The following is a 27,358-nucleotide window of genomic DNA, read 5'->3' as shown; positions in this document are numbered from 1 at the left end:
CCTTTGAGATTTCCATACCAAAACTTGGCTTTGATAAAGGTGCACATATATACCAGCAATTACTAGCAATCATTTACTAAAGGATCCCTACAAATCTGCCACCAAAAATACAGTAGGTAAAATTTAAAAAAAAAAAAAAAACACTCTTCAACCTGCAGAGAAAAAAATTAATGACACAACACAGGCTCAACAGTACAGCATGCTCTCAAGACAAAGAACCAATAAATTAAAAAAAAAAAAGAAAGAAAGAAAAACTAAATGTGCAGTAACATCATAGCTTTAACCACAAACAAACTGAATTTACTTTATTATAAAAGGAAAAGACGGGAAAAAAACCCTGAACCAAAAAAAAACCTAACCGAGTTTGGTCACCCCGGCCTCACCTTGTAAAAGATGATATGTTCTGACATCAGTGGTCCCAAAATGGAAACTTATACAAAACAGGAACATATAACCTCCTAGAGAAGTCCACGTCTCTGACGACCTCGTAATCAAAGCTTAAAAAAAAAAGAAAAAAAAAAGAAAAACAAACAAAAGATTTTACTCTGATCAATGTCCTCGATCAATCCCCTATCAGTGAAAACATTCGCCTTGCTCCCCGCCCAGCAGGCCTAATTCTTAACAAATATGCATTTCATCAAAATCATATCTTCAAAATGCAAGCATTCTCCATAGTAGGCCCATAACAAAGAATCTCTTTTTGTCAACCTGCAGAGTTTGGCTTCCTGCAGATAGGGGTCAGTTTGATCTGTGTCCACTTGGGGCACTGTCTACTTCATCTTGTCCCTGTAGAACACATTTTTGTCATGTCATATGTCCCCATAAAACAGGTTTTTCTGACAAACATATACCATACACTACTCGTCTCCCTAGCCAACCTAAAAGTACACAGGGAAAAACAAGATATCCGTCCCCATGGAGGGAAACAAGCAGAACTTGGCCAGAGGAGATTATTGAAACTTAAACATAACTTCCAAAAATCAGACTGAAGTCTGCGCTTGAGGCTGTGTTTTTCAAAATTGTCTTCATCCATCATATGGTGTTCTCTGTCAGCACAGAGTGTCTGTATTAAAGGACAGTTGCACCTGAAATAAAGAACAAAAATACATATAGAAACATTATTATAAATTAACCAAAGACCAGCACCAAAGAAATCTGCCCCTAACCGACAGTTAGATAGTCTTCCATCTTCTCTCATTTCCTCCAAAAATTCACTTATATATTCTATCATAATTGACCTCTCACTCTTTTCCTATGTTGTTCCAACTTTCACCATGTGTTCCTGCCCATCTTTTCCTTCTTTTCTCTCTTTTGTCTACCCTCCCTTACTCTCTCTCTTCTCTCACAGATGTTCAGAAGTCTTACCCTCTCTTCCTCAAAGCTGATGAGTCCCTCATCATCGTCGCTTTCCAGTTCCTCAGGTTCTTCGCTGACCAGTGCACTCAGTTCCGTGTTGGCTGCTCTGGGTTTGAGGAGGCTGAGTAGGCGCTGCAAAGGTGACTGGCCACCACTAGAGGGCGAACTCTCCTGCTGCTCCAGGTTATCGCTTTGTTTCTTGGCAAAGTTTACAAACACCTAAGGGATTGGGAAGAAACTGTCAGCTGCCGACCAAATTAATGAGCTAATCAAATTCCTACGAGCAAAATGTTCGGGATTCAACAACGGAAGTTATTCTGAACTTGCTAAACAGGCACTTATGCTCGCTACCTCACAAGTATGTCACTTGAGAGGACACTGCTTAAGAATTCTTGGATAGGGAGTAGTGACTCATGTAGGTGAGGTAGGGTAAGGTGGGTGAGGCAGGGTGAGATGGGTGAGGTAGGGTGAGGTGGGTGACAGAGGGTGAGGAGGGTGAGGTAGTGTAAGGTGGGTGAGTTAGGGTGAGGTAAGGTGAGGTGGGTGAGGTAAGGTGAGGTGGGTGAGTTAGGGTGAGGTCAGGTAAGGTGGGTGAGGCAGGGTGAGGTGGTGTTAGGCGGGTGAAGTAGGGGTGGAGGGGAAAAGTATGGAAAAATGTAGGGTCCTCACATTGTCCAGTGTCGTCTGGCTAACAGAGTAGTCCTCAATGCTCAGGACTTCAACCACTTGCTCCATCTTACTGAAGACCTGAGCCAAAGAAATGTGTTCTGACTTCAGCTGGTACTGAATCTTGGTGTGGTGGCGCTCCTACAGAGAAAGAAGATGGAACGTATGGTATAGTTGAAACTGTTTACGGCCAAGGCAATCGTCTGCAGAAAGTGGCTTATGTGGAAGCTAGTTTCTCCAACACAGACAAACCCCTGCTGCTTTGGTAGCACTTAAGTCTCTGCTCTATGACTACATCTAGGTTGCATTTTGAACGGGGGCATTGTAAATACCTTCAGTACAGCTTCCGGAAAGTTCCTGTTAAAAAACCGCACCACTTCTTTCACACTCGCCGTGGTCTTTGTGCGCACCGTGATCATGTATCCATCCCCAAACCTTTAGAAGAAAGTAAAATCGATAAATAAATAAAAAGAAAAAGTCAGAATGGAAAACCGCAAGTCTCTGATATATCATCCTCCTCTTGTCTTTTCTCCTTCATGTGCACTGATCTAAATTTGGGCTGGACGGATGAAATGCAAAATGGCAGCCAACCATCTGGACTTTATTATTGGTGCCAGGAGGAAGATGCAAGTAGAAGCGTCTGGAACTGGGCCTGTGTGTAGGCAGTGGCCGATGCAGACTCTTTAACGGTCTCGTTAACTCGGTCTGCTAGATGAGTCTAGTGCGTTAAAAGCTCTCCTGACCTGTTCTTCAAATGCTGTATGCTCCCAAGACACTTGAACCTGCCGTTAACCATGATGCCCAGTCTGGTGCACAAAGCCTCACACTCCTCCATACTGCAAAAACAAACAAGGGGTTACAGGCTGGTTTCCATGGCGATGCCGTATCATAGCAACAAACAAAACATGCGACTGACTCACACATTCTTTTTTTTTTTTTTTTTCCAAATAAAACTTCATGAGGGATAAGATCATGTTTCTGTTTGATTGTTTTTGATATTGATACCACTGAAATACATTAGGACATTAAATTATCTTGAGATAACTAGAGTTTCGGCACCTGTGTGATGTCAGCACTACAGAGCGGCCTGTTTTTATGATGTCCAGAATGAGGTTCCATAGGAAACGGCGCGCCTTTGGATCCATGCCTGTTGTAGGCTCATCCTAAAGTACAACAACATACATTATCATTACAGCTGATCCAGTGATTGATTGGCTGGCTTACAGCAAGCGGAAAAATAGATAGATAGATAGATAGATAGATAGATAGATAGATAGATAGATAGATAGATAGAGAATTTCCACATTCCAGTTGCAGAGGAAAGCAGTCAGTGTTTTTAGTGCTTGTTGATAAAAAAAAAAAAACGTTGAGGGAAGTAAATCTAACCAGGAAGATGAGAGAGGGGAAACCGATGAGAGCGATGGCAGTGGACAGCTTGCGTTTGTTCCCTCCGCTGTATGTTCCTGCTGGCTTGTCGGCGTACTTAGTGAGCTCCAGTTTCTCCAGAGCCCACTGGACCACCTGACAGAGAGAACAAAAGAGAGGCAGATAAAGAGGAGGAGTGACAGAGAACGTGAGAGTAGGAGAGGAAGCAAAGGGATGAAATAACTGGATGAAATAACTGGATGAAAAGTCTCCCAGAGAGATGACCCACCATTCCATCTAAAGGGACACATCTACAGGGCCTCATTTTAAAGCAAGATTTCATTTCTCATTTGAAGAGAGGAGAACCTCTTTGCTTAAAAGCTAATTTAAAAAAAAAACCTCAATGCTTTTAGGGGGCAGGGGGGGGTTTGTGACAGCTCACCCTCGCCTCATCCTTCCACGGTATCCCGCGGAGACGTGTGTAGAGCTCTAGATGCTCTCTGGCAGTCAGGTCTTCGAAAAGAGCATCAAACTGAGGACAGTAGCCGATGCTCTGCTGTACACGCAAAAGTTCCTTCAGAATACTGCAGAATAGAGAAGAAGAAAGAGCATTCAGTATTCAGAATACTGCAGAATAGAGAAGAAGAAAGAGCATTCAGTATTCAGAATACTGTAGAATAAAGAAGAAGAAGTCACCTTATTCTGCCGCTGAAGTTTTAACAATACAGAGTTCACAGAATTTTGATATTATTACCTACTTTTTGAGACAATCAGCTACCTCACATTTTTTTAAATGGTCCTTAACCCTTAAATAAAAGTTTTTTGACATCACATTTTATATGTTGAACAGTGATATTTAAAAAGTTATTAACATTAATTGTAAAATTAAAAGGTAATAAGGACGAAAGAGTGAAATGGACCTGAAGTGTCTTCACAGATTACACACCACAGCTAACACTGTATCATGAAAAATAATAATTTCATAAAGAATCTAGCGTAGCATCAACTAAAAGCAAAGAGCACCTGTGGCCTCCGATGAAAGCCTCCCCTCCTGTCGTGCTTTCGTCTCCTGTTAGCATCTTAAACGTGGTGGTCTTCCCAGCTCCGTTCACACCCAGAAGCCCAAAGCACTCCCCTGGACGCACCCCCACACATAAACGATCCACTGCTAAGATACGGCCCATCTTACGAGACTTATACACCTGTGAAGAACAGTGTCCAGTTATCTCCTTCTGGTGGACTTTCTTCTCTCTGTAAACATCCAATTTTTCTTCAGTTCAAAGGATTAACTGAAATCTAACAACTCTAAGCAAATACCGCTTGCACTGGAAGAGAACAATGGTTCCTGTTTCATGCTTAAAGCCGTAATACCCAGGGATTTACGGACTAAAAATATCAACAGGTTTTTAACTGTGGTGTAGTCAAATGGAGAACAGTTCTTAAATAATTTTTTACATAAAGTATGCAGTTCTATTGAGTACATGAGCGAAAAAGGACATTATGACTCTATATCCATTTCTTTGCCTATTTTGTTGTGTTTTGTTAATTTCCTGTTTTTTACCATACAAATCCAAATTGCTTTTCACCACAGACAGACATATGGAATATGTATGGTCACTGACAGACAGATAGAATATGTATGGTCACTGACAGACATATAGAATATGTATGGTCACTGACAGACATATGGAATATGTATGGTCACTGACAGACATATGGAATATGTATGGTCACTGACAGACATATGGAATATGTATGGTCGCTGACAGACATATGGAATATGTATGGTCACTGACAGACCTTGGTGAGGTTGTCGATCTTTAGCATGTCGTTGTCTGCGTCTCCTCTGAGAACTCTTCGTCTCTCACAGGCTACGTCCACATCATCATCCTCAACAGGCTGGCTGCTCACTGGTACTCTCCTACAAACAGGGACACGGGTCAAGAAATCCAGAATATTCCATCAGCCACTTTACAAAAACACACACACACACACACACACACACACACACACACCTACAGACTCTTTAGGTATTCTTTCCCACCCTCTCTCTGGCATACACAGATAGTCACACACACACACACACACACACACACACACACACACAAACTTACTGGGGTTTCCTGAGGAAGTTGTACTGGCAGAGGATAGTGATAAGAAAGCCGACAAATCCCTCTATCGTCATGGCCACCAGTCCCCGTGTTACAATGTCCCACTCAAAGGGTGACTTCACCTTATCAAACTGACCTGCAATACCAAAGCCAAACACAAATCTCAGAGGGGCAGCAGAGAGCAATTTTTTTTAAATATCTGTTACCACACATCCACTTACCTATCTTAGCATAATACTCATTGATATACTCGTTGTATGCCATTTCCATGAGGCCGTGGCCCAAGTTGTAGTTGGGAAAGATTAAAAAGCAGGATTTCAGGTAGCTATTCACCAGTTTCAGGTCCTGAGAGCCAAAAAAAATGACATGAAGAAAATACTGAATATTCACAGTTACATATCTCAACTGAATACACTATTATGAATGCTGTATATTCACTCAGACTCACAAGACCAACTCTTATGACACAAAATACTTCAAATCCACAAAACATCTGAACAGGTTATGAATAACTAAGACAGCAAAAACTGCAACTAAAGCTTAAAAACTATTCATCTCTAAATTGAGACGTTCAGATGTTACAATTTAAATGCTCTTTCCCCAGATAATAAAAAGACCATCAGAATTGTTCAAGCACACAAAACATCTTAAGAATTTTATGAATAACTAAAATACAAAATAATCACAAAAGAAAAAAAAACTGCGACAGCTCAAAAATATTCAGTTCTAAATTTTAATGTTTCTGTTACAATTTAAACTGTTCTTTCCCTGATAATCAAAAGACTGCATAATGACACAAGACGTTAAAAAAAAACAGCGTCGTTTATCTGACAGCAGCAGTAATTTTGTCTCAGAAGATAATACTACACAACACAGCAGGACGCACTCTCATAAACCATTCATATTTCACACCTTGTCATGTTCAAACAGCTGCAGTAAGAAGGTTGCCACGGTAGCGGTGATGCCGATGAAGAGGTTGATAACGATGAGAAAAACGTAAGCTGTACTAGGCACCTCAAACCAAAAGGACGCTGGGTACATGATGGGAGTTATAGACCAGCTGGAAAGAGGAAAAGACATAGAAACGATAGAATTACTATTTAGTACAGACTCTAACATATTAGAAAAATCAATATTTGGGTACCTTTATGTTAGGTATCCCCAACGGTATATAATATCGGTCAATTCTGTAATAATATATGTTGAAGTACAGCATAACTTCTGAGAAAGATGTACTGATGTATTGATATTTTGTAATTGGACTCCCACGTTTATCAATGATAAACTAGTTATTATTCCATCTGTTTTTAAACGTCCATTTAGGACAAACCAATGAATCCTTTGTGAGAGATGCTCTGTAAGGCATCGTGTAAGAATGACTAATAAGTTTGGAATGGAATCAGTGTTGTCTCTTAGGGATTTAAATGGGTTTTTTTTTTTGTTTTAATCGGTTTTTGTCTCATGTCACTGTCTTCTCAGCTCGGCTGAGCCTGGACAGATGATTCTGGGTCGTGAGTGCACTCACCCGTAGAGCAGAAAGAGAGAGAGGACAGCCGGGAAGTTTTTGGGGGACGTGTAGGCAGGAAGGTCAAATACAAATAGGATGAGAACACAGCATGTGGCCGGAACCAAGTAATTCAGCTAGGACAAAAGATAGAGGAGAGTGTGAACTACTTTATCACAGAAGTCAACACAGACTCATACACACACACAGCCTACAAACAAATGTAATGGACACACACACACACATACACACACACACACACACACACGCACACACACACACACGCACACACACACACACACACACACACACACGCACGCACACACACACACACACACACACACACACACATACTCCCACACGTGCGTGCACACACACACGCGTGCACGTTCACACACACACACACACACACACCTGCACGCTCGTGCACACACACAAACACAAACACACCCAGTGCCCTCACCATGTCCCATATGTAGTTAGCCAGCCAGTAGATGACTGGGTCACACCCGCTGACAAACTGCAGGTGCTTGGCTTTGGTTGACTTCTCAGCGACGAGGAAGACCACAAAACTGGCAGGAACAAACGACATCGCCACAATGATAAAGATGGCAATGACTACATCTGTGCCTTGCAGCCTAGAAAGCCAAAAAAAAAAACAAACCCAGAGGGGAAGAGTGGAGTTAAATAATGTTTAAGAAAGGAAAGGAGAGTGATGTTATTGTGAAACAAAAAGAAAGTTTAGCCTCATATACTGAGGCTGTCACACACTGCAGGTAATATGGTTCAACAGGGCAGAGCTGCTCAAACCTGGTTCCGGAGGTCTGGAGTCCTGCTGGGTTTGTCATCACCTGATAATTAAAGGCTGTTTTTTTTTTGCCTGGGAGTCAGGTGTGTGCACTCCTCAGCCATTCAGAAACCACAGTGTTTGCTTGATGAGAAAACCAGCAGGAGTCTGGACCTACAGAACTGGATTTGAGGAACCCTGCTACTGGGAGAGTTTGCGTGGCAGATGCCAGATAAACAGGAGTGAAGACTGGTGTGGAGGTGAGAGATAAAAAAGAGAGAGTTCTCTTACAGGTAGTCCAGAGAGAGGCTGGCACTGGTCCGGTTCATTGGGTGATTGGTCACAGTAATTCCTGAATACACACACACACACAGACACACACACACACACATACAGATTGTTTCAAACAGAACGTCTTCTGTATCCACAGCATTACTCTCATAACCAACCAAAATATATCTTAACAGATATATCACGTTTGTTACCCTGTTGTCTGTTGTTAAAATACGACAACTTAGCATTTGTTGGATCTAAAGCAACGTTACCAAACAAACTCTTATCTCAACACTTTCAACAGACAACATCAAGACTCCACATCCACATATATCTCAACAACACGCTCTTGCTGTCTGATCCTCGTGCGGTCAGTGGAGTGTGTTACCATAGGCAGCGGGGTTGCCCTTGCTTGGCGGGAGGTTGGCACGGAGGATGGCGTTGTTAAGGACGTTGAGGTAAGTGGGCATGCTGTGGTACCCTTTGTTATTGTACAAAACCTGTAACCATGAAAAAAGACACATCGACCCTGAGGACCCATACCATTTCTCTCTACAGGAAAACAAGCCTACGTGCGCTTACATAGATACAAACATTTTACATATGTGTATATAGACAAATGTATTTATATACACTTCAGTATGCATCCACGTCTTTTTGAGAGGGATTTCAATGACTGCGTCTGAAATGTGCTTATTTATGCTGTCTCAAGGCGGTACGCACAGTGAGCAACACGACGGAACAAAGACAGACTGAAAATGATGCATTCTAATTATATGTAAATAATAGTATGTACATTTATTTCAATAAATTGATTATTATTATTATTATTATTATTATTATACTCAGGGTGGTTACTGCGCTTACCTGGGCAGACCTCCGTACAGCGATTTTACGCACCATGGGTGGCGTCTTCCTCCCAAAGGATGCTGGGATGGATTTCTGGATGTTTCCTACAGTCAGACCTCCATATCTATTGGACATATAACATGAATGAACTAAATACATGTTGCGCAACTGCCCATACAGCAAAAGTATGACAGACAGCCCTTGAGAGAGTTTGGGTTTTATCACCTCAATAAACCGTCTGGACAGGCAACATGTGTTATTCGAAGTGGTTCAAGGTGACAGAATGAGTTCGTGGGGAACACCAGATGTTTAAGCACAAAATGTGACGAACAGTCGAATATGGTGATTTTACAGCTGGTGTACGGTGACAGCGCCCTCGCTGACTCTTCGGAGGGGACGAGCTGTCGTACCTGTGCAGACGGAGGCGATCGGAGGTGTAAAGGAGGTACTCGGAGACGTTTCGGCCTGTGATGTCCACCAGGATGTCTCCGGTCACCACCTTCATGAGGGGCGGACGGCCTCCCACCCCACTGGGGCAGGAGAAACCCGTGCCCTGCATTGAGCAGATGCAGCGCACTGGTTCGTGGATTGAGAGCGGAAGCGTGGGAGGGGACGTCATCGTTTCTGAGAACACACACAGCGATTGCCAGGAAAGAGCGTTATCATTATTCGAAGGGCGTGCACATTCCTGTCAAAGGAAGGAAGTAAGGCAGAGAAAGATCATATCTAATCGAAGACACACGCATGAAGACCAGAACAACTAATATTGAGTTTGCGTAAGCATTTGATTAAGGTGTGATATTTGATGGTCATGTTTCCAGCAGTTACAAGTCAAATGTACTACTGGCAGAATCCACAAGATGGCGCTCCGGTCACGACATTATCAAATGCTTGGCCTGAGAAACCTCAGGGAGGCACAAATTTGCTCTGTCCCTGCAATGACATGTCTGACTCCACCCTAAAAAGTCCTTGACTGGCAAAAATCTGAGCCAATCAGAGCCAAAGTGAGACTCACCATGAACAGTGGTGGGTGGGGCGGCCGTGTAGTTCCAGAGTCCGTCCTCGAAACTGGGGTCTGGGTCATCGGAGGGAGCCGGGGAGGGTGGAGGAGGCACAAAGTTAGAGAGGGGAACTCCTTGTGTGAAGGAGTCGAGGCACATGGAATCGAAGTAGCGGGCAGCCAGGGTTTTGGAGTTGTTGGCGTAAGGGTTGAGCGTCTGCGCCAGCTGATCCAAGGTGCTGTTGAAGGGCGTCTTCAGAATGCAAGTGGCACCAACGCCCGAGGGTAGACGGAGGGTGTTGACGATCTTCTGAGGGCTGGCATCAGGAGACAGCTTACTCCTACAGGGTGGAGTATAAACAGAGAGTAAACCAAGGTGTGGCGCCTGTGCTAGCACATATTCTACATCTGTCAAATACACTGTTTCTAGTGCTGCAGTTCATAAGTCTTGAGCCCCCCCTGAGTGTTTCGATGGCACTAAAGTAACTAACTTTAGGACACTAGAGACCTTGTACCTGTACTGAAGCCGATCCTCGTTAGCATAAGGGATGAAGTTCCCACGTGGCTGCGTATAGTTATGGTACTGAGATGGAGAAAGAATCAGAGGTGGAAGATCACCTGGGAAAAGGAGGAGAAAATGAATAAAAAGCACCTTATGATAATGGCCTTTATCCGAGAGAACAAAACAAAGCTTAGCCGAGTAACGTCATGGAAAAAGTAACTGTGACAACTTCACAGAGAAGCAACCAGAACATTCAAGTAGAACACCTGTCTTCCCTGAAGATTTGCTTATCTCTGTGAGCACGAGAACTAAAAGAGAGCAGACCCTGAGGTTCTATGTAACCTCTGCACTAGGAACCAAAACTCATTTTGCTTGACTGTCATTTTGTGGTCTCTCATGTAAAGTTCTAGAACCGTTTTTTATATATATATATATATATATAATCAGTTCTTGGGAACCCACTGGGCGGCACATGTCCGGCGTAGCTGTGTGCTATTCTGTGTGAGGGATTACAGACAAGTTCTATCAGATGTGTCAGCATATCTTGTGTCCAGCGGGTGTCCGGGTCTGGATTTAAAAAAAAAAAAAAGTTCGAAAGCCCCTGTTATGACATCATGGTCTTCTCTCTTTAAACTATTCTCCTCTGCTGAAATCATCCTCAGCTCCGGGTGCCGACTCCCTGAGAACATTCAAGGCTTTTCATTTGTGATTCTCCTCGGCAAAGCATCGTCTGCTCCGCTTCTTTTTCGCGCTTACCAATCTCGGGAACGGACAGGGCCACAGTCATGGCCACGCAGACGAAGAAGGCGGGCAACAGGATCTGGGAGAAGAGGCCTTTGGTGTTTCTCTTGGCACAATGGAAACGTTTGACGATGAGCCCGTGGAACTGGCGAAGACGAAGCCACCAGCCCTCCAGTTTGAAGCTGCCCTGACCTTCAAGAACCGGGTCTGGGGAAGCACCCTCATCTGAAGGGAGAGGAAAGAAACGAGTAAATGGAGTGATAGAGAGAGCGACTTACAGACTCGCCGCTTCACTGAGCACTTTAGTGTTTTGAGGAGTGAAAAGTTGTTCTTTGAGGAAAGATTGATGATAAGTGTGTCTAAGTACTCCTGGTGCAACCGCATTTCCTTCCCTTAGAACTCTAATCACCACTTAACACTACGTCTATTAGACTCCCTTTCATACATTCATAAAGAACAAGCATCCTCCAGTAAACTTAAGAACAGGCTATTATGAGTCATCTAAATAACTATGCATCAAGCTGTCGCTCTAAAACAGAACATTTTAGCTCCCCCTAACATGCTTTTCTTTGCATTTACTCTCAATTAATTTAGATTCAAACAAAGATCTTAAAAGTGAAAACCACAAATCACAAGGCCTTTTATGAATCTGAGATTCAGTTTTTTTTCCCCCTCTCACCTCTGAAGCTGGCCGAGTCAGAGTTCTGTCCGTTGTCGAACAACGGGCAGTAATCTCCGTAGAAATCAGCATAGAGACCTCCCTCGTCCCCCCGGATGGACCCCAGAGACGATCCAGACTGCAGGGAGCTCTCGCTCTGACTGAATCTTGAACACATCACCAGGTTACTGAGTTCCACCTCCGGCCTGGACACCTCACCGATGGGGGGGACGTCAGCCTGCGGCCCGGCCAACAGAGAGGAGGGTTTCCCGGTAGAAGAACCACCAGGAGAGTTCTTCATATCTGGTAGAAGCAGATTGAAGATACAACGAGAGGAGGTTTGAAATGCATTTTGTTCATATAAAGTCACCTTCATCAAAACCCTTGAAGTCTGCAGTTTGTAGGTAATGCCAAGAGAAAGAACACGAGAGAGAGAGTGCTTCAGTCCCTGTTTCGTAAATATTGACTCTTTGGCACCTAATAATCTCAGTCATCAAACATTAAGTGACCTCTTCTTTAAAAACATTCATAACACAAAACAGGACAACATTAATGTTCAGATTTTTTGTGCAATATCTTAACCTACACATTTAAAGAACCAAGTTTCATTAACTGTGGTGGATGGTACAGACACAATTTTGTACTTGATGACTGTTGTGTTTTCTTTTTTTCTGTCGTTTCTCTTCCTTTTAATTTTTTCCTATTTTCTTGCCTTTTTTTCATTTGAGAGCTTCCTCCTTTGTACTGTATAACCCAAACCCAGAGTCTGACTCACCAGCGTCACTGTTCTCCAGAGACAGGTCTTCTTCTGACACTTTGAGGAAGACTTCCTCCAAGGTCGTGTCCATCATGCCAAAGCTCGTAAGACCCAGACGGTCCACGCTCTGCTCCAGAGCCTGGATAGAAAAAAAGCAGCTTAGCACCAAACACAAACAGAGAACTATCACCAACTTCAACCAAACCATATTCTTCCATCCAGTTAATGCTAAAAATGTGTGTGTGTGCATTGACTGTATGTTTCTTTATGTAATTTTGAAGAGGAAAGCGAGTGAGTGAGAGAACCTGGAAGAGACGTTCAAAGCAGCCCTTCTTAACAGCCTCGGAAGGCAAAATGTAAGACAGCTCGGTGTTGGAGTCGGACACGAGCATGCAGGAGGCGACGTACTGACGGATAAACTCAGTCACACGTGACTCCGAGCAGGGAGAAAGGGAAGACGGGACGGCAGAGGAGGGCGGCTGGCTGGATGGGTCTAGGAGCAGAAAGACAGAATGAGAGAAAGAGAGAGAGAGAGACACAGTCATGAGAAGAGAACCATAAAACTGTCCTTTCACCAAACTGGTTAATCTTAGTTCACTGAAGTACCAGTAGCTGAAACTAAGACATTTAACAAACAAATAATAAAACTATCACAAAATACCGCACACATTATGAACATACACTCTCATAGGACTAATATTTCAAATTAGACAGAAAACAGGGTAGTATTTTATCCATTTCTCATCAGGTGAAGTGACAGACAGACACACACACACACATACACATAGACAAACACACACACAGACCGGTGCTGTGTAAGTCGCTCTGTTTCTTGACCAGTGTGAGTTTGTATCCATCGCCATAAGTGCTCTTGAGGAACAGGGGAGAGCCACAGCATTTGAGTTTCCCATGGGAGATAATGGCAATCCTGTCACCCAGCAGGTCAGCCTCATCCATATGGTGTGTGGACAGGAGGATGGTGCGGCCTGTTGCATGTCACACACACACACACACACACGCATTACATATGCATATGCATGCACACACGCGCACACACACACACGCACACACATCACACACACAGAAGAATATCTGCAAGTCAGCAGTCATTGTGGTTAAGGTGAGTAAGTCAACATCATTTTGCTTAGATATAAAAGTCTCTGTAGGGGGTCTCTTATAAATTTCAATGTGCTGTGGTCACCATGTTTTCAGTTTTATTAGATTTAAAGCAAATCCTGCTTTGCATTAATGAATTACAAACAGAATCTTATTAAGTAATTTGATTTAATACGACATTGGTCTTGCATTAATGAATTACAAACAGAATCTTATTCAATTCATTATAAGCAAGCAGCGCAAAGTAAAATATGCTTACTGGAAAGGTAAACTTAGTCTGTTCTGGCCCCATTTTTAATTTCCACCATGTTTACACTAAGACAAGGATATCTTTGGGCCAGTCAAAAAACAGCCACCATCCTTGTGTGTGAAAAATTGTAAATAGCAAAACGCTTAACCAAGGTTAAGAATGCCCTCAGCTTGCGTTACACTTATTACCACATGCAAAATGTATCGGACTTTCATATGACTGGTGCTCAATAAACACATTAAGCTGTGTTTGAGTGGGTCTGGTCCCTTGAAAGACACATCAGCCAATCAGATCTCACCCTGTTTGTATTTCAGGATGAGGTCCCAAATGGCTCTGCGGGCGTAAGGGTCGACCCCCGCGGTGGGCTCGTCCAGAATGACGGCGCGGGATCCGCCCACGAAGGCGATGGCCACGGACAACTTCCTCTTCATACCTCCAGACAGCGTCTGGACCAGACTGTGACGTTTATTGGACAACTCCAAGTCCTCTATCATTCTACAAACAGACCACAGGAATCACAAGAAAGGTCACACTGACTCTACAAGTCATAAAACTGTTGCTAAGACAACACCTACAACTGAGGAATTGTAAATCGACGCGTTGAACAAATAGCAGATTGTGGAGAGTCAAGTGTCTGCAGTGTAATTTGTCAAAAAAAAAAAAAAGAAAAGAAAAGAAAAAAGCAAAAGAAAGAAAATGATTCAGCTTCAGACATCTCAGATGAATAATATCACAATTAATCAATGCCAGACAAAGGCTCGTTATCTCAGTCCTACTGATAAAATTAGCCAAGTCTGCCAGATAATGACGACTCAACATCTGATGAACAGAAGACTTTCGTGATTAATAGCAAACTCACTTGTCCATCTCTTTGCGGATATCTTCCTCCGCCATTCCCTTCAGTCGCGAGTAAAACCACAGATGCTCCTCCACACTCAGCTTGTCAAACAGGACGTTGTGCTGGGGGCACATGCCCAGGTTCTTCCTGATCAGCTCCATCTCCGTGCGGATGTCGTGCCCATATATGGTCGCCGAGCCAGAGGTGGGCGGGAACAACCCAGTGAGGATGGACCTGTGGGTTAATAAGCATCGAGACTTTATGAAAGGGCTGACCGCCGAGGAAGTAAAGTCATTGGTTTTAATCTGACACAGGCCCGAAGTTCTATAAAACTACTTTGTGACCATATTGCTAATGAAAAAAAAAGACCTTTAATAGTTTGATTTGCATTGGACTGAACTGAATCAAATTAAAAAACAATAAATTAAACTGAGAAAGATTAAACTGACTTGAAATGAGTAACTTAACAAAATCAGTGAGAACTAAAGAGAAATGGTCTAAATTAAGAGGGCAGACAAGGACACTTCTCCAAGGCTTGCTGGCAAGGTTTGTAGACACATGACTCTCTTGACGCCAGGATACACACATATCTTCACAGACATATGTTTTTCTCTTGCTCTCTCACATGGTGGTTGTCTTGCCGGCGCCGTTGTGTCCTAAAAAGGAGACCACCTGGTTCTCATGCAGATTCAGGCTCAGTTTGTTCAGGGCTAGTTTGCTGCCTGTCTTGTAAACTTTGGTCAGTTTGTCTATGCACACGACCAGAGGTAAGTGGCTTGGCTCCTCTTCAATACCACGAGTCTCCTCTAGGGGGCAACAGAGAGACAGCATAATTTAACGTAAGAAGGTAATTCAAAAAGAGTGACCTTCTGCATTCTTGCGTTGCTCTTTATTATGCCTAAGTGGACTGTGGGCAGACACACTGACTTGGGTAAGAGAAGAGCTAGCAGAACATACCGGAACGTCTATGTTCCATGGCACAGGCCTGGTCTTCTTCCATCACGCTCAGTCTGGCCCCACCTCCCCATGGCCACTCCCACGTCTCCACACGACCACTGCCCAGCCAATAGGATTTCTGCAAGGGGAAGTACCACGGTCGGGGAAGCCCATACATTCCTGTAGGTAAGTAAATATGCAAATTAAATAAAGCATAGTCAATGTATATGCCAATCATGTTCATGGCAGGATAATAATGGTAAGCGTTAATGCTATTTAAATATATACTGATACTGAGTTGATCCTTTCGCGTTAAAACACAGAAGTCAAAATAGATGCTTCTGCAGTCAGCTCAGACATTTGTGTTCCTTATTTCATCACTTTCAGCCACCAGGAGCTGACTGAATTCTGGTTAGCAATGGTAAAAAAAAAAAAGTAGCTGACCAACAAATGCATAACTTACTTTTGCAGCTAGTGAAAGCATACCTGGATGCACAGCCTCGATGTACCAGGTGAGCACTCCATACACTGTGGCATCAATAATCAGCATAACCATGGAAAGCAAGAGGTTGAAGTCGTCGCCCTCTACTGGTGACTGGTTGATGGTACGCCACTGGATTCCGACCCCGGCCACCTCGTAGAGGGCGAAGTACTTGGAGCCCAGGCCAAAGGCAGTGGTGGACATCAGAGACTGAGAGCAAAGAGAAGAAGACTGAAGAACTGAAACTGGTGGAAATGTGGTCGGTTTAAATGTGGCTAAATTCACACTCTCTCTTCCTCATTCACACACTTTCCCTTTCTCTCTCACTTATTCATAAACACACACACACACACGCACACACACACACACACACACACAGAGACACATATATATACACAACTTGCACCTCGTATGCCAGATTCTGGGCAGTCGTCCAATATAGCAAAAGGAAGGAATAACAACCTAATGCTAACCCTTACCCTAACCCTCACCAAAAACACACTTTCACACTTTTTACAGATAACAGTATCTTGATTTTGACTGGGATTTTGACCCCAGTTTGAGAAGGTATCCCTGGCAGAATAGTGTGAAATGTCCCCCTAAATTAGCAAAATGTATATTCACACACACACACATGCAAAAAGGTGTCCATTGTGTGTTGGAAATGTATGATAAATGCATATACAATATAATTGTACCGCAATGCACTTCTCGAAGGCGGTGATCTTGTCATGGGCGACTTCCTCTCGTATAGCCACGTACATGTAGGGCACATAGCTCAGGAAATAAATGATTCCTCCACAGGCTGAGGCCAGCTTGGCTTTCGAATAAATCACTGACACCAGAAAACTGTTTTAAAAAAAGAGGTTAAACACTATTACTTTCCCAATGTCATCAGTCAAAGAGGATTAAACAGATACACACAGGGACCAGACAAGAGGCAACACTCTTAAATGATACACAATAACACTAAAATAATACAAAGGTAGCGTCAATTTTTTCCCCCTTAAAAAAGTTTTACCAGAACATGATGGTGGCAATGGCATAAACGGTGAGGAAGAGCCAGATGATGAAGGGGTCGCTATGGAGAAGGACCCTCCCGTATTTCAGGATGGCCGTAAGCGCCGTGACCGAGATGGAGAGCTGCACGAAGCCCGTGATAAACCAGGCGACCCAGTGCACGGCGTTATTTAGTCCCATCATCTTCATCACCTGCAGTCATCATCATCATCATCATCATCACCAAGGCACTGACAGTGTCCTCAGCAATGTAATTAGAATTTCTCACGCTATTTCTTTGATTCTTGGCTTGTTATTTGTTTGCCTCAGCTCCAGTCTTAACTGTTAGCTGAGGCCAGAAGTAATCAGTTACAAATACTAGAGATTAAGTTCTATTCTTTTTTTTTATACGAATACTTTTGAAGTAACAGAACTTTTTTAACAGGTGACTGACAGACAAATTTTCCTGAGACTCTCACCTCTTTGAGACGATGTTCCTTCTCTGCAACGATGTGCTGGATCATCATGGCCACAGAGTAAACCCAGGAGATCACCATACACAGGGGCATCATGTGTTCAATTACAAACAGAAAACTGTGCAGGAAGTAGACATACGGTTATTACTACATTATTATCATTGAAAGTCTGTTATAAATGCCTTATTACATTACATTACGTTGTTATTATCTTATTATCCAATTATTAAGATAGAATTGTCACTCCTGTCGCGACAGTGCAATTCATAACCCTCTCTATACGCTGTATGCAAATACTGTAAAAGTCTTAAAAAAAAACAGCAAATGCATTTGCAAATACTTCAATACACATATATTACTATCGCAACTGTAATTTCTCCACCACATGCACAGTTTGTCAAATTACTGTGCGTTTCTATATCTCATCTAGAGATTTACTAATGGTCTAATCCAACAGCACAAGTCTAAAGATATGACAGTGTTAAATATATAAATATAGTCTTTGAGAATGTGAAGGAAGCCTAGCTTACTCGTCTCTGGTGTAGCAGGGGTAGGGGAACATCTGGACATAGTTTCCTGGCTCTACGACGTCATGTCCCACAAATGTGTTAATAATGGCCCTTTCAATCATATCTGACAAACAAACAAGGACAGAGTAGAGAGAAAAGATTAAAAAAAAAAAACAACAACAACAAAAAAAAGAAACTAGCACGTTGAGCCGTAACCATGACAACACCGCGTGGCGACTAAAACAATGACGTGATGAGGTAAACTAAGGGAGAGTAGAGGAAAAGAGCTGGCATTGGAAGGATGACAAAAATTGCAAGCAAAGGTCTACCGAGGAAGTGGGGGGCAGAGAGTGCTCCTCTCTGCTTTTTAAGGTTTTAAATAAAACATCGCGTCAGGAATGCTTGGGTAAGCGTTTCACACGTTTACCTATGGTGCCCAGGTGTGCCTGTTCCAGGACGACCAGGTAAGCAGTTTACCAGAATAGACCCCTGTTTTTTAAATAAAACATCAAACCGCACAACACTTTTCCCATGGCTAATATGTCCTGTGTGGGATTTTACTCGAGCAGTTGATGTACTGCCCTGTCTACAGTTTTCTACATTATTCTGCAAAAACTGTGAAAAACCAATATGTATGAACTTTGTAAATCACAGTCTAAGGGCAGCTGAGGGTCTCATACTTTCTCCAGTGCACTCCAGAACAAAGAACCGACCAGCATCTTCAACCTTAAATGCGTGTTTGGTGTCAAATACAGTAGCAAAGCCTTTGTTTTAATTCCTTTATAAGAGAGCCTCATCCAAAATGACCAACATATATAAATGCAATACAGAGAACTGAACAAATACGTTTTGAGTACAACCAATCTTTGCCTCTCCTTAGCTGAACTTTGCCTTCGTAACCTCCATTCCAACGAAACAGAACTTTTGAAAGTTGTCTAAACACACCTTGAATCCACACGAAGCCATACAGGAAGTAGAATTTGCCACCAGTGTTGGGTCCAGGTCTCCAGTAAGCCCGGCGGATTTCGTTGGTCTTCTCTGTGAAGCTGGAGTTCTGTCGTATTTTGTAGAGAACATGGGGAGGCAGAGAACCGTCCTTGTTGGTCTGGAAGATAACACCTGGAACAGAAGAACAAGCATGAACCTTCAAACTTTAGACAAAACTCCCCCTCACTGTTCTGTCAATTTCTGTTTTCTTTTGTTTTTAAGGAGAAAAAACATGGTTGAAGAGTCTTAGAAAGTGTCACAAAGGAATGGCGCGGAATGGTTACTCACTGGCGAAGACGGACACGTTGTCATGGTACGCCTGGTTTAGAGTGTAGTTCACAATGCTCTCCTCGTCAGGAAACCCTTTGAAGATGTCCACGCTGACCTGAAACACCCCCAGGTGGCATTCAATACAAAATCTTGCATTAAAAAAAACAACAAAACTGACTAAAAAAAAGAGATATTATATCCCGATAAGTTAGAAAAGCTTTTAATACCTCAACTTCTACAAAGGCTAACCAACAGTAGAGTTCATCTACCTAAAACCGCAAATAATCTGATTCTGAATCTACCAAAAATGATGATGGATTTTCCTGCCAGCTCTCACCTTAGACATGAAGTGTGTCCAACCACAGGCTGCATTGTCAATGGTGTCCAGCTGCTCCAGTAGGGTGGTGGTGTTGGGCAGGGTGAAGTTCTCCTCCACCAGGCTGTGAATCAGCTCACTGTCAGACGTATTCAGCAGCTCCGGGTGTTTCCGCAGGTCAGAGATGAACTACGATAGCGGGGATGGGTTGAAGGTCATATGAAGGTCATTAGGTTGGCTTAGCATGTTAATTATCGCAGCTGTTATGCTAGTTGAATTACCTGCTGCAGCCAGGCCAGGTGGTTGTGCAGCTTGCCCTCTTCTAGGAATGTCCGTAGCTCTGCTGAGATGTTCAGCCACACACGGGCATAGTGAGTGACGTTCCCCACAAACGCAAATGTCTCGTTGGCCTACAGAAAAAGAGGCACCGTCCAATCAGCAGCCCTTTCTGTGTTAATCTGCTGCTTTCATTCTTAGAATTACTCTCTTATATCTCCCTGACTGCACTTTCTAGTTCACTCTCTTACCGAAGGTTATTATGTAAAATCAACTGGTCAACTAGTCTGAACACATCAGGATCTGATGGACAATTTTGCATGTTCCATGAAATTCTAAAGCCTAAAATACAAAATTACAGTGAATGCACCACCCTTATTGGTAAATAAGGCCAATTAACTGAAAATTTAATGTGTGCTTAAAAATCATCCTGGTGTTCTTTATTTGGCAAGTATTCTAACAGTACTATAAGGACGCTCTGTCTTCAGTGAGAAGATAAATGCTGCATTTATGTGAAATGCATGGGCATTTTTCTGACGGGACGAGTTACCTTCTGAATGACTTTGTCCACTTGTGAGCCGATGGGAGAGTAGAGGATCTTGGGATTTGTAGTCATGAGGTGGACCAGTAAGCCAAGGTTGCGTTGTTCTTTGCTAGTGAAGCCGAGAGAACTCATATTACCCTGTTTTAAAGCTTCAGGCTCTATGATCCTAAAAGTAGGACAGGACAGAGTAAAGCACAGTGTGAGCACACACACACACACAAACGCATGGACTTACCCTTTACCCTCACCAACCCTCATAAACACTCACAAAACACCCCACGCAGACACACCTATTATTTCCACACAGTATAGGCTGCAGCCCTGCCCAAAGCTGTACAAATGCAGAAAACTGTGATCTTGGGTTCTCTCCGTCTGTTTCTTTCCCTTTGGCTCCTTCTCCTCCGTCCCCAGGTGTATCAGTAATGTTAGGTCCCCAGGTGGTGCTGTTAGAGCTCCAGGTGGATGTGTTGGCTGCAGGCGGAGGCTGGTGGCCTGCACAGGCTCCCTTAGGAAGTAGCCGAGCGAGCCCGGAGAGAAGATCCACGTCCTTCAGAAGCCTCTCCACGTCGGCAAGATTCTTTAGCAAGGCCCCCAGGTGGGACTGAGCCAGAAGACTGGACATGTTGGTCTGTTCCAGTCGCAGCTTTGAGGAGGGTAAGAGGGACAGATAGATGATCACATGGACAGAAGAACATATGGATGGATGAATTCGCGGATGGATGGATGGATGGATGGATGGATAAATTGGTGGAATTTGTGAAATATTAGGTGAGGAGCAGGAGAAAGTGAAAATGAGACAGAAGAGATGAGATTTATTATTAAAACAACCACAAAAAAATTCTTTCTCTTCTGAGAGTGTGTACAAAATCACTGTTTTTGATACTGAAAAACACACTGACAAAAGTAAGTATAAATATCAATCAGTATTCTCAAATATGACTCATATTTACATCAGTATTTTACTATTTGCCATTGTCTTACTTTCTCAATGACACGCTGTGTATCAGTTTGCTCTTTCAGTTCCTCACTGATCTCTCCAAATCGCTCTGCCCTCTGGACCGCCCCTCCACTGCATACAGCTGTGCGATAGGCCTCTAGCAATGACTGCTGCTTCTCAGGAACCAATAGGATCTTATTCAGCTCACTGCTCCCACCCTCTCCACAGGTTAGTCCCTCAAGCATGGCACCAGTCGGTAAGAGTCCCTACACAGGAAACAACAAAAGTCAACAAATTAGCCACACACAGTCATAATCTAGTCTAAAAGTCCTCCAGATGTGAAAGTGTCAGACAATTGAAAATTTCTATCTGTTGCATATTTGGAACATAGAGACATGCTTGGAGATGAGTTCTGTACAACAGAATTCAGCTAAGCGACAAACCTCCATTTCTTGTAGTCCCTGAGGGTCATACTTCTGGCCCAGACCCTCACCAGCAAGGCCCCAAGCTTGGGACAAGAGTTTTATCAGAGCCTGGTGGTGGTTGGCCTTGGCTGGGTCCTGTAGAATCTTATGGATGAGTCCTCCATCCAGACTATGCCATCCGCCCAAGAGCTGCCCCTGAAAGCAGGTTGCAGAGAACCTTCAAACAGATCAGTCACACTACACAACACACAGACCTGAGCTTACTAGTGCGTGAGAAAGAGAAAGCTTTTTTCCTGTGTTGTTCTTATTCTGTGTTGGAGAGGAAGTGAGCTTTTTTTTCTTTCCTTCTTTTTTTCGAAATACTGAGGGGGTTTCAACACGCAGATGTTTCCAACCATCATAAAACGAATGACTTAAGACCCTCTTGTGTTTGCTAATGCTCTGATGCTTTTGTGGGCTTAGCACATTTTGCTTAGTTTATTTTATTACTCCTATCAGTTTATTACTGATAGCGGACTTTACACTCAATAAAAAGACATTAGAAACAGTGTATATCCATGTGAATAAATGCATTATTTATGTCACTTACATTATTACTTTATAGTGTCTTAGCAAATCTATCGCAACACGTAGCTATGTCCAATAATACAAAATGAACATTGCACACTGTATTGCAATGTTTTCAGTTGATTACAAATTTGCTAATCACTCCTTACTAAAAAGTACGTTCTACAGCTTAAAAAGCACCTGTTCACATGCTTTGTTGTGTCAAGCTAAAGATCTAGAAGAACGTCTCTGTAAAAAATAAAGCCACACCTCTAGTTTTAGAACCTGTTCCCCAGGGGTTTGTCCAACCTGCTGCCCATCTCCCACTTTGGGATACACACCGAAGACAAGATTATACACCTGTAAAGCACACACACACACACACACACACCACACAATTTTCAGTATACCTACCATGACACTAGGATACTTGCTAACATTTGTGAAAAAAAAAGAACAAAAGAAAAGAGAAAAACATCATACTTATATGCTTACATAATGCTTAGCACCAGCACACCTCACCTTGCTACAGCAGTCAAGAGCTCAGTAATTAGTCTACGTGTGGAAGGTGTGGTAGTGTTGGCCTACAAGTCCACAGCTACACAACAATAATATATCATACTGCAAAAGCGTCACTCTTCACGCTTCATACCATAGCACCTCCGTCCAGTTCTATTACACTGCATCAAAAGTGTTTTACCTCTAACTGTCAAGTAGAACAATCGACGGTGACACATCAAACAGCCCCTCGCCTAAACTCAGAAGGAGGATAAAAGAAGAGAAGTACAAGAGGTGCTTTGTTCAGGGTCCTATATTTGACTTCAAAGAACGGTACCGTCTAGGGTTTGACCTGAGGCTGGGGGGAGGGGGGGGGGATGGGTTGGGTGTCTGGGACCGGGGTAGAAAATGAGAAAAGACAGACACCTCTTTGAGATTGACGGGAGAGGAGAGGAGGAGACTGGCCGTCTCGTTGGACAGAGAAAGATTCCTGACCAGGAACTGCTGGAAAACCGACTGGTTTCTCAGCACGCTGCCCACCGTGAAGCCTGGGAGAAATGGAAGGAGGAGGTTAACGTGGAACTCGAAAACGTGTTATGTTCCTTTACCATAAAAGATGGCTAGGGAACGCAAGTTACAGTGCTGGCGTGGGTGGCTTTGTGCATAAGTGGGGTGCAGTGTGTGAGTTCTGGCACTATAGGTGTCTTTGGATGTGTGAGTTCTGATTGGGACTGGTTGGACCATGGGCTGAACCCCTACTCTGTAAGTGAGCCTGTGTTTGTGTGTTTGTGTGTGTGTTTGTGTGTGTGTGTGTGTGTGTGTGTGTGTGTGTGTGCTCTAACCGCGACTGGTGTTGAAGCCTTGCTCCAGCGGACTCTGTGCTGAACTTAGACTCTCCAGGTGTTGCTGTAGAGACTCCAGCTCCTCTCCCAGGCTGGGCCTGTCTGACATGAACAAGTGATTCTGTTCCACCACCTCACTGATTCGCTCCAACAACTGAGTCACACTGTCAGAGAGAGAGAGAGAGAGAGAGAGAGAGAGAGAGAGAGAGAGAGAAAGAGAGCAGGAAAGAGAAAAGGAGAACATAAGATCACACAAGTTAAGAGAGAAAAAAAAAAAAGCCACATAGAGTGATTCATTCAAAAGATGAATTTGCTCATTTGCATATAATTACAGGCTATAATGACCACTGCTGTTTCATTCCATAAAGTATCGTTGGCAGCGTAATTGTAAGAGCCATTACAGGTTGGCAAAGTTTGAGGGTTGGTGTGTGAGTGCGCGCGCGCGTGTGTGTGTGGGTATGTGTGTGTGTGTGTATGTATGTAGGCAATGCAGGCACTAACTCACGTGGAATTTTTGTATTGGAGGAAGCCAAACTCGTCTCTTTGGCCATCCGGACACAGCGACTGCATAATGGGAATGATACCTGCTGATGTGAGCGGAGCGGCGCTATAGAAGGCTGGACGGGGCAGAAAGGAGAGGAAGAAAGAGAGAGAGAGAGAGAGAGAGAGAGAGAGAAAGACCCACAGGCAGAGAGGAAGAGACAGGAGCACCATAATAGTGGGGTATAAAGAGAAAAATTTGGATACGGGGGACAGATGGAGTCGTGTTATAGAGGGAACAGATGGAGTTGTGGGGAGTGGGACACAAGGAGGAGTTTGGTATTTGATTGAAAACCACAACCGTGGGTACGGTATGGATGAAAAGAATGGCATAGTGAGATAGGAGGAGGGAATGAGGTAACAAACATCAGGTGATCGGTTACACACAGAGGATGGGAAACAGATGGAGAGCAGGTTGTGAGGTGAGTTTTAAATGAAGGTTAGGAGTGTGGGTGTAGGGCAATGATATAGTGTTGGGTATAAAAGCAGTTGTTGGAGAAGAGGTGTAGCCAGGGAGTTAAAATGGCAGATGTGGCATGGAAGAAAAGGTGTTTATACACGGGGAGGTGTTTGTCGATGGAATGAAGGTGAGGGATCGGAAGAGAAAGGACCAAAGAGATCAAACGAAAAGTTTAAAAAAGAGAACACAAGAGATATACAGGAGAGCAAGAGAGAGAGAGAAAGAAAGAGGGAGGGAGAGAGAGAGAAAGAGAGAGAGGGAGACAGAGAGAGAGAGAGAGAGAGAGAGAGAGAGAGAGAGAGAGAGAGAGAGAGAGAGGGAACCATCACAGATCAGAGAGGAGTCAATGAGGGGCTGCAGATGCCAGATGAAAGGTTTTCTGATTTAAACCCTTCCAAACAGTTGTTTGTACATATCTCCTGCCCCCAAGGTCAGTAAAGAATGGAGTAAACTGGACTGGCTGCCACTGGAATACAGAAATTCACTGGCCTCATGTTCTCTGGTCAAATGTTAAACCTGCCAATCAAAGGCCTGGATTCAAACACAGCAACTTTACTGGGGAAACCTGCACTATCAACAATTTTTCAGTGACCCTGGCTATTCTTGTGGAAATGGCTTTAGCGTCCTAACAGAAGGGGACAGATAAACTCGTCAATTATATATTTCCTAGCACTGGTTTTAGGGTTGTTATCTATTCATCTCGTTTACGTTGTCAAGGCAACAAACTTACAAGTGTCACAGTTGGCCCACCTCCTTCAACTTTCAGTACTTTTTACAAGCTAACCGTCTACTTTCTGCAATTTTGACATGCTAAAATGTGTCGTTTCTCTTGTTGTTCCATGCTAACTCTTAAATCCCCAGACAGTTTGGTATATGCTAACTTTACAATCTCTCTTCTGTCTGTATATGCTAATCCCATATTTTCCATAGCTTCTGCATGCAGACAAATCTCTAATCCCTCAATGTCTCTCTCTCTCTCTCTAATGCACACACATACACACACACGCGCGCGCACACACACACACACACACACACACACACATCGCTTCCTAATCAGTCAGTGATTTGGGAATGCTAACTTCATATTTCAGGGCTTTGTTCAGTACATAATCTTTCAGTATTTTCTGTCAGCATGCAACTACTGGGACCTCCAGCGTGTATGTAGTTAATTGCATAGACTTTTATAGGAGGAGAATATGATAAAGACCATTGGCTATAAACTCCTGAGCGTGCAGTAAACACACCTGTGATTGGCATTTACATGATAGCTCGGGATATTTCTTATGTTCCAGTGGCAGATACATCCGCAAGACGAGGCAGATCAGTTTAATAAATCCATATCTCGTGTGCTCACATCCGACATCTGCTCCCCGGCAGCATTAAGGATTAAAAAAAAAAAAAAAAAAGCGTAGAATCATCAGAGAAAGAGGAAAAAAAAAATCCTGATCGCTGGTTAAGTGAAATCATTATGTGTTGAGTGGTATAAATGTGTCAGTCTGTTAGAGAACTTGTTTGGGCTGGTCTGATCTGGGCGGATGGATCAGGATGTGGGAGGACGTGTGTGTATGTGTGTATGTGTGTATGTGTGTGTGTGCGCGCGTGTGTGTGTGTATGTGTGAGAGAGAGAAGGCTACCATTAATGTTAAATTGACCATCCTATTTCCAAGAAACAATGTTAATGTCTTTGTTTTCTCTTTGTTATTTTGTTGGCACTGAGTCCTCTTTACACACATAAATAAACATACACACACATTCTCTCTCTCTCTCTCTCTCTCTCTCTTATGTATTCACACACACGCGCGCACACACACACACACACACACACACACACATCACTTTCACACATCACTCACCTAAAACCCTAACCCATCGCACTAAGCCACCCAGAGGAATTACTGGTATGTTAATGCTTGATGAGTGTGTGTTTGGGAAGGCAGATGACGGTGTTCATCTTTGGCTTGATGCCAGAGCTTCTGCTTAGTCAGAGCTACCCGGGCACAAAGCTCCTCAGCTTTAGCTCACTGTGTGTGTGTGTGTGTGTGTGTGTGTGTGTGTGAGAGAGAAACACGACCAGTTAGCACAAGACAGCAAAATGCACCCTCGTCAACGATAAACACCAAGAGGCTTTAACAGAGCCCAAACAAACAAAGACACACACACACACACACACAAATGCACACACAAATACACACACGCCTGTGTACAGACATATGCATAGAGTTAGGACGCACACGTTGAAAGACTAGAGAGACACAACACACAAAGCACAGAGATGTCATCATTTGGAAAACACTGATTAAAAATTATGAAAACAATGCTAAAACTTACACACTGGTCCGTCATGCAATGCACATGCACCAAGAAGAAAAGGAAGATTATGACAGGGACAGAGGAGAGAGAGAGAGAGACAAAGAGAGAGAGAGGAAGAATAAAAGAAGAGATGACAGAGTACAAAGTGAAGAAAGAATAAAAGAAAAAAAGATGATGTGATTTCTTGTCGTTTCCAAAAAAAAAGACATCTAAACAGAACATTGTGATGACTA

At 43.3% G+C, this 27,358-nt stretch overlaps 1 protein-coding gene across 1 annotated transcript in view; it reads right to left on the bottom strand.

Moving 5' to 3' along the window:
* Positions 1–245: 245 nt before the first annotated feature.
* Positions 246–27,358, bottom strand: part of abca2 (ATP-binding cassette, sub-family A (ABC1), member 2) — a 47,807-nt gene continuing 20,694 nt past the window's right edge. The window contains exons 3-50 of the mRNA XM_030791015.1: positions 27,144–27,146; positions 24,321–24,432; positions 23,816–23,979; positions 23,400–23,521; positions 22,746–22,835; positions 21,948–22,124; positions 21,549–21,770; positions 20,858–21,210; positions 20,574–20,733; positions 20,029–20,157; positions 19,769–19,936; positions 19,450–19,546; positions 19,120–19,293; positions 18,196–18,298; positions 17,669–17,783; positions 17,212–17,402; positions 16,889–17,039; positions 16,196–16,400; positions 15,731–15,889; positions 15,399–15,579; positions 14,795–15,007; positions 14,234–14,430; positions 13,376–13,555; positions 12,875–13,062; positions 12,588–12,708; positions 11,834–12,115; positions 11,170–11,379; positions 10,427–10,529; positions 9,927–10,252; positions 9,322–9,535; positions 8,930–9,035; positions 8,451–8,562; positions 8,081–8,141; positions 7,466–7,640; positions 7,024–7,139; positions 6,411–6,558; positions 5,720–5,843; positions 5,502–5,634; positions 5,188–5,308; positions 4,411–4,589; positions 3,830–3,971; positions 3,409–3,543; positions 3,082–3,185; positions 2,766–2,858; positions 2,355–2,457; positions 2,026–2,163; positions 1,366–1,575; positions 246–1,085 (exon numbers count right to left, since the gene is read on the bottom strand). Of these exons, the coding sequence (XP_030646875.1) occupies positions 1,050–1,085; positions 1,366–1,575; positions 2,026–2,163; positions 2,355–2,457; positions 2,766–2,858; positions 3,082–3,185; positions 3,409–3,543; positions 3,830–3,971; positions 4,411–4,589; positions 5,188–5,308; positions 5,502–5,634; positions 5,720–5,843; positions 6,411–6,558; positions 7,024–7,139; positions 7,466–7,640; positions 8,081–8,141; positions 8,451–8,562; positions 8,930–9,035; positions 9,322–9,535; positions 9,927–10,252; positions 10,427–10,529; positions 11,170–11,379; positions 11,834–12,115; positions 12,588–12,708; positions 12,875–13,062; positions 13,376–13,555; positions 14,234–14,430; positions 14,795–15,007; positions 15,399–15,579; positions 15,731–15,889; positions 16,196–16,400; positions 16,889–17,039; positions 17,212–17,402; positions 17,669–17,783; positions 18,196–18,298; positions 19,120–19,293; positions 19,450–19,546; positions 19,769–19,936; positions 20,029–20,157; positions 20,574–20,733; positions 20,858–21,210; positions 21,549–21,770; positions 21,948–22,124; positions 22,746–22,835; positions 23,400–23,521; positions 23,816–23,979; positions 24,321–24,432; positions 27,144–27,146 (7,346 nt within the window). The 3' untranslated portion in view covers positions 246–1,049. The remainder of the gene's footprint in view (positions 1,086–1,365; positions 1,576–2,025; positions 2,164–2,354; positions 2,458–2,765; positions 2,859–3,081; positions 3,186–3,408; positions 3,544–3,829; positions 3,972–4,410; positions 4,590–5,187; positions 5,309–5,501; positions 5,635–5,719; positions 5,844–6,410; positions 6,559–7,023; positions 7,140–7,465; positions 7,641–8,080; positions 8,142–8,450; positions 8,563–8,929; positions 9,036–9,321; positions 9,536–9,926; positions 10,253–10,426; positions 10,530–11,169; positions 11,380–11,833; positions 12,116–12,587; positions 12,709–12,874; positions 13,063–13,375; positions 13,556–14,233; positions 14,431–14,794; positions 15,008–15,398; positions 15,580–15,730; positions 15,890–16,195; positions 16,401–16,888; positions 17,040–17,211; positions 17,403–17,668; positions 17,784–18,195; positions 18,299–19,119; positions 19,294–19,449; positions 19,547–19,768; positions 19,937–20,028; positions 20,158–20,573; positions 20,734–20,857; positions 21,211–21,548; positions 21,771–21,947; positions 22,125–22,745; positions 22,836–23,399; positions 23,522–23,815; positions 23,980–24,320; positions 24,433–27,143; positions 27,147–27,358) is intronic.

This window comes from Chanos chanos, chromosome 14 (genome assembly GCF_902362185.1).
Source record: "Chanos chanos chromosome 14, fChaCha1.1, whole genome shotgun sequence".
NCBI classification, from domain to species: Eukaryota; Metazoa; Chordata; class Actinopteri; order Gonorynchiformes; family Chanidae; genus Chanos; species Chanos chanos.
This window is presented reverse-complemented; position numbering and strand designations above follow the sequence as displayed.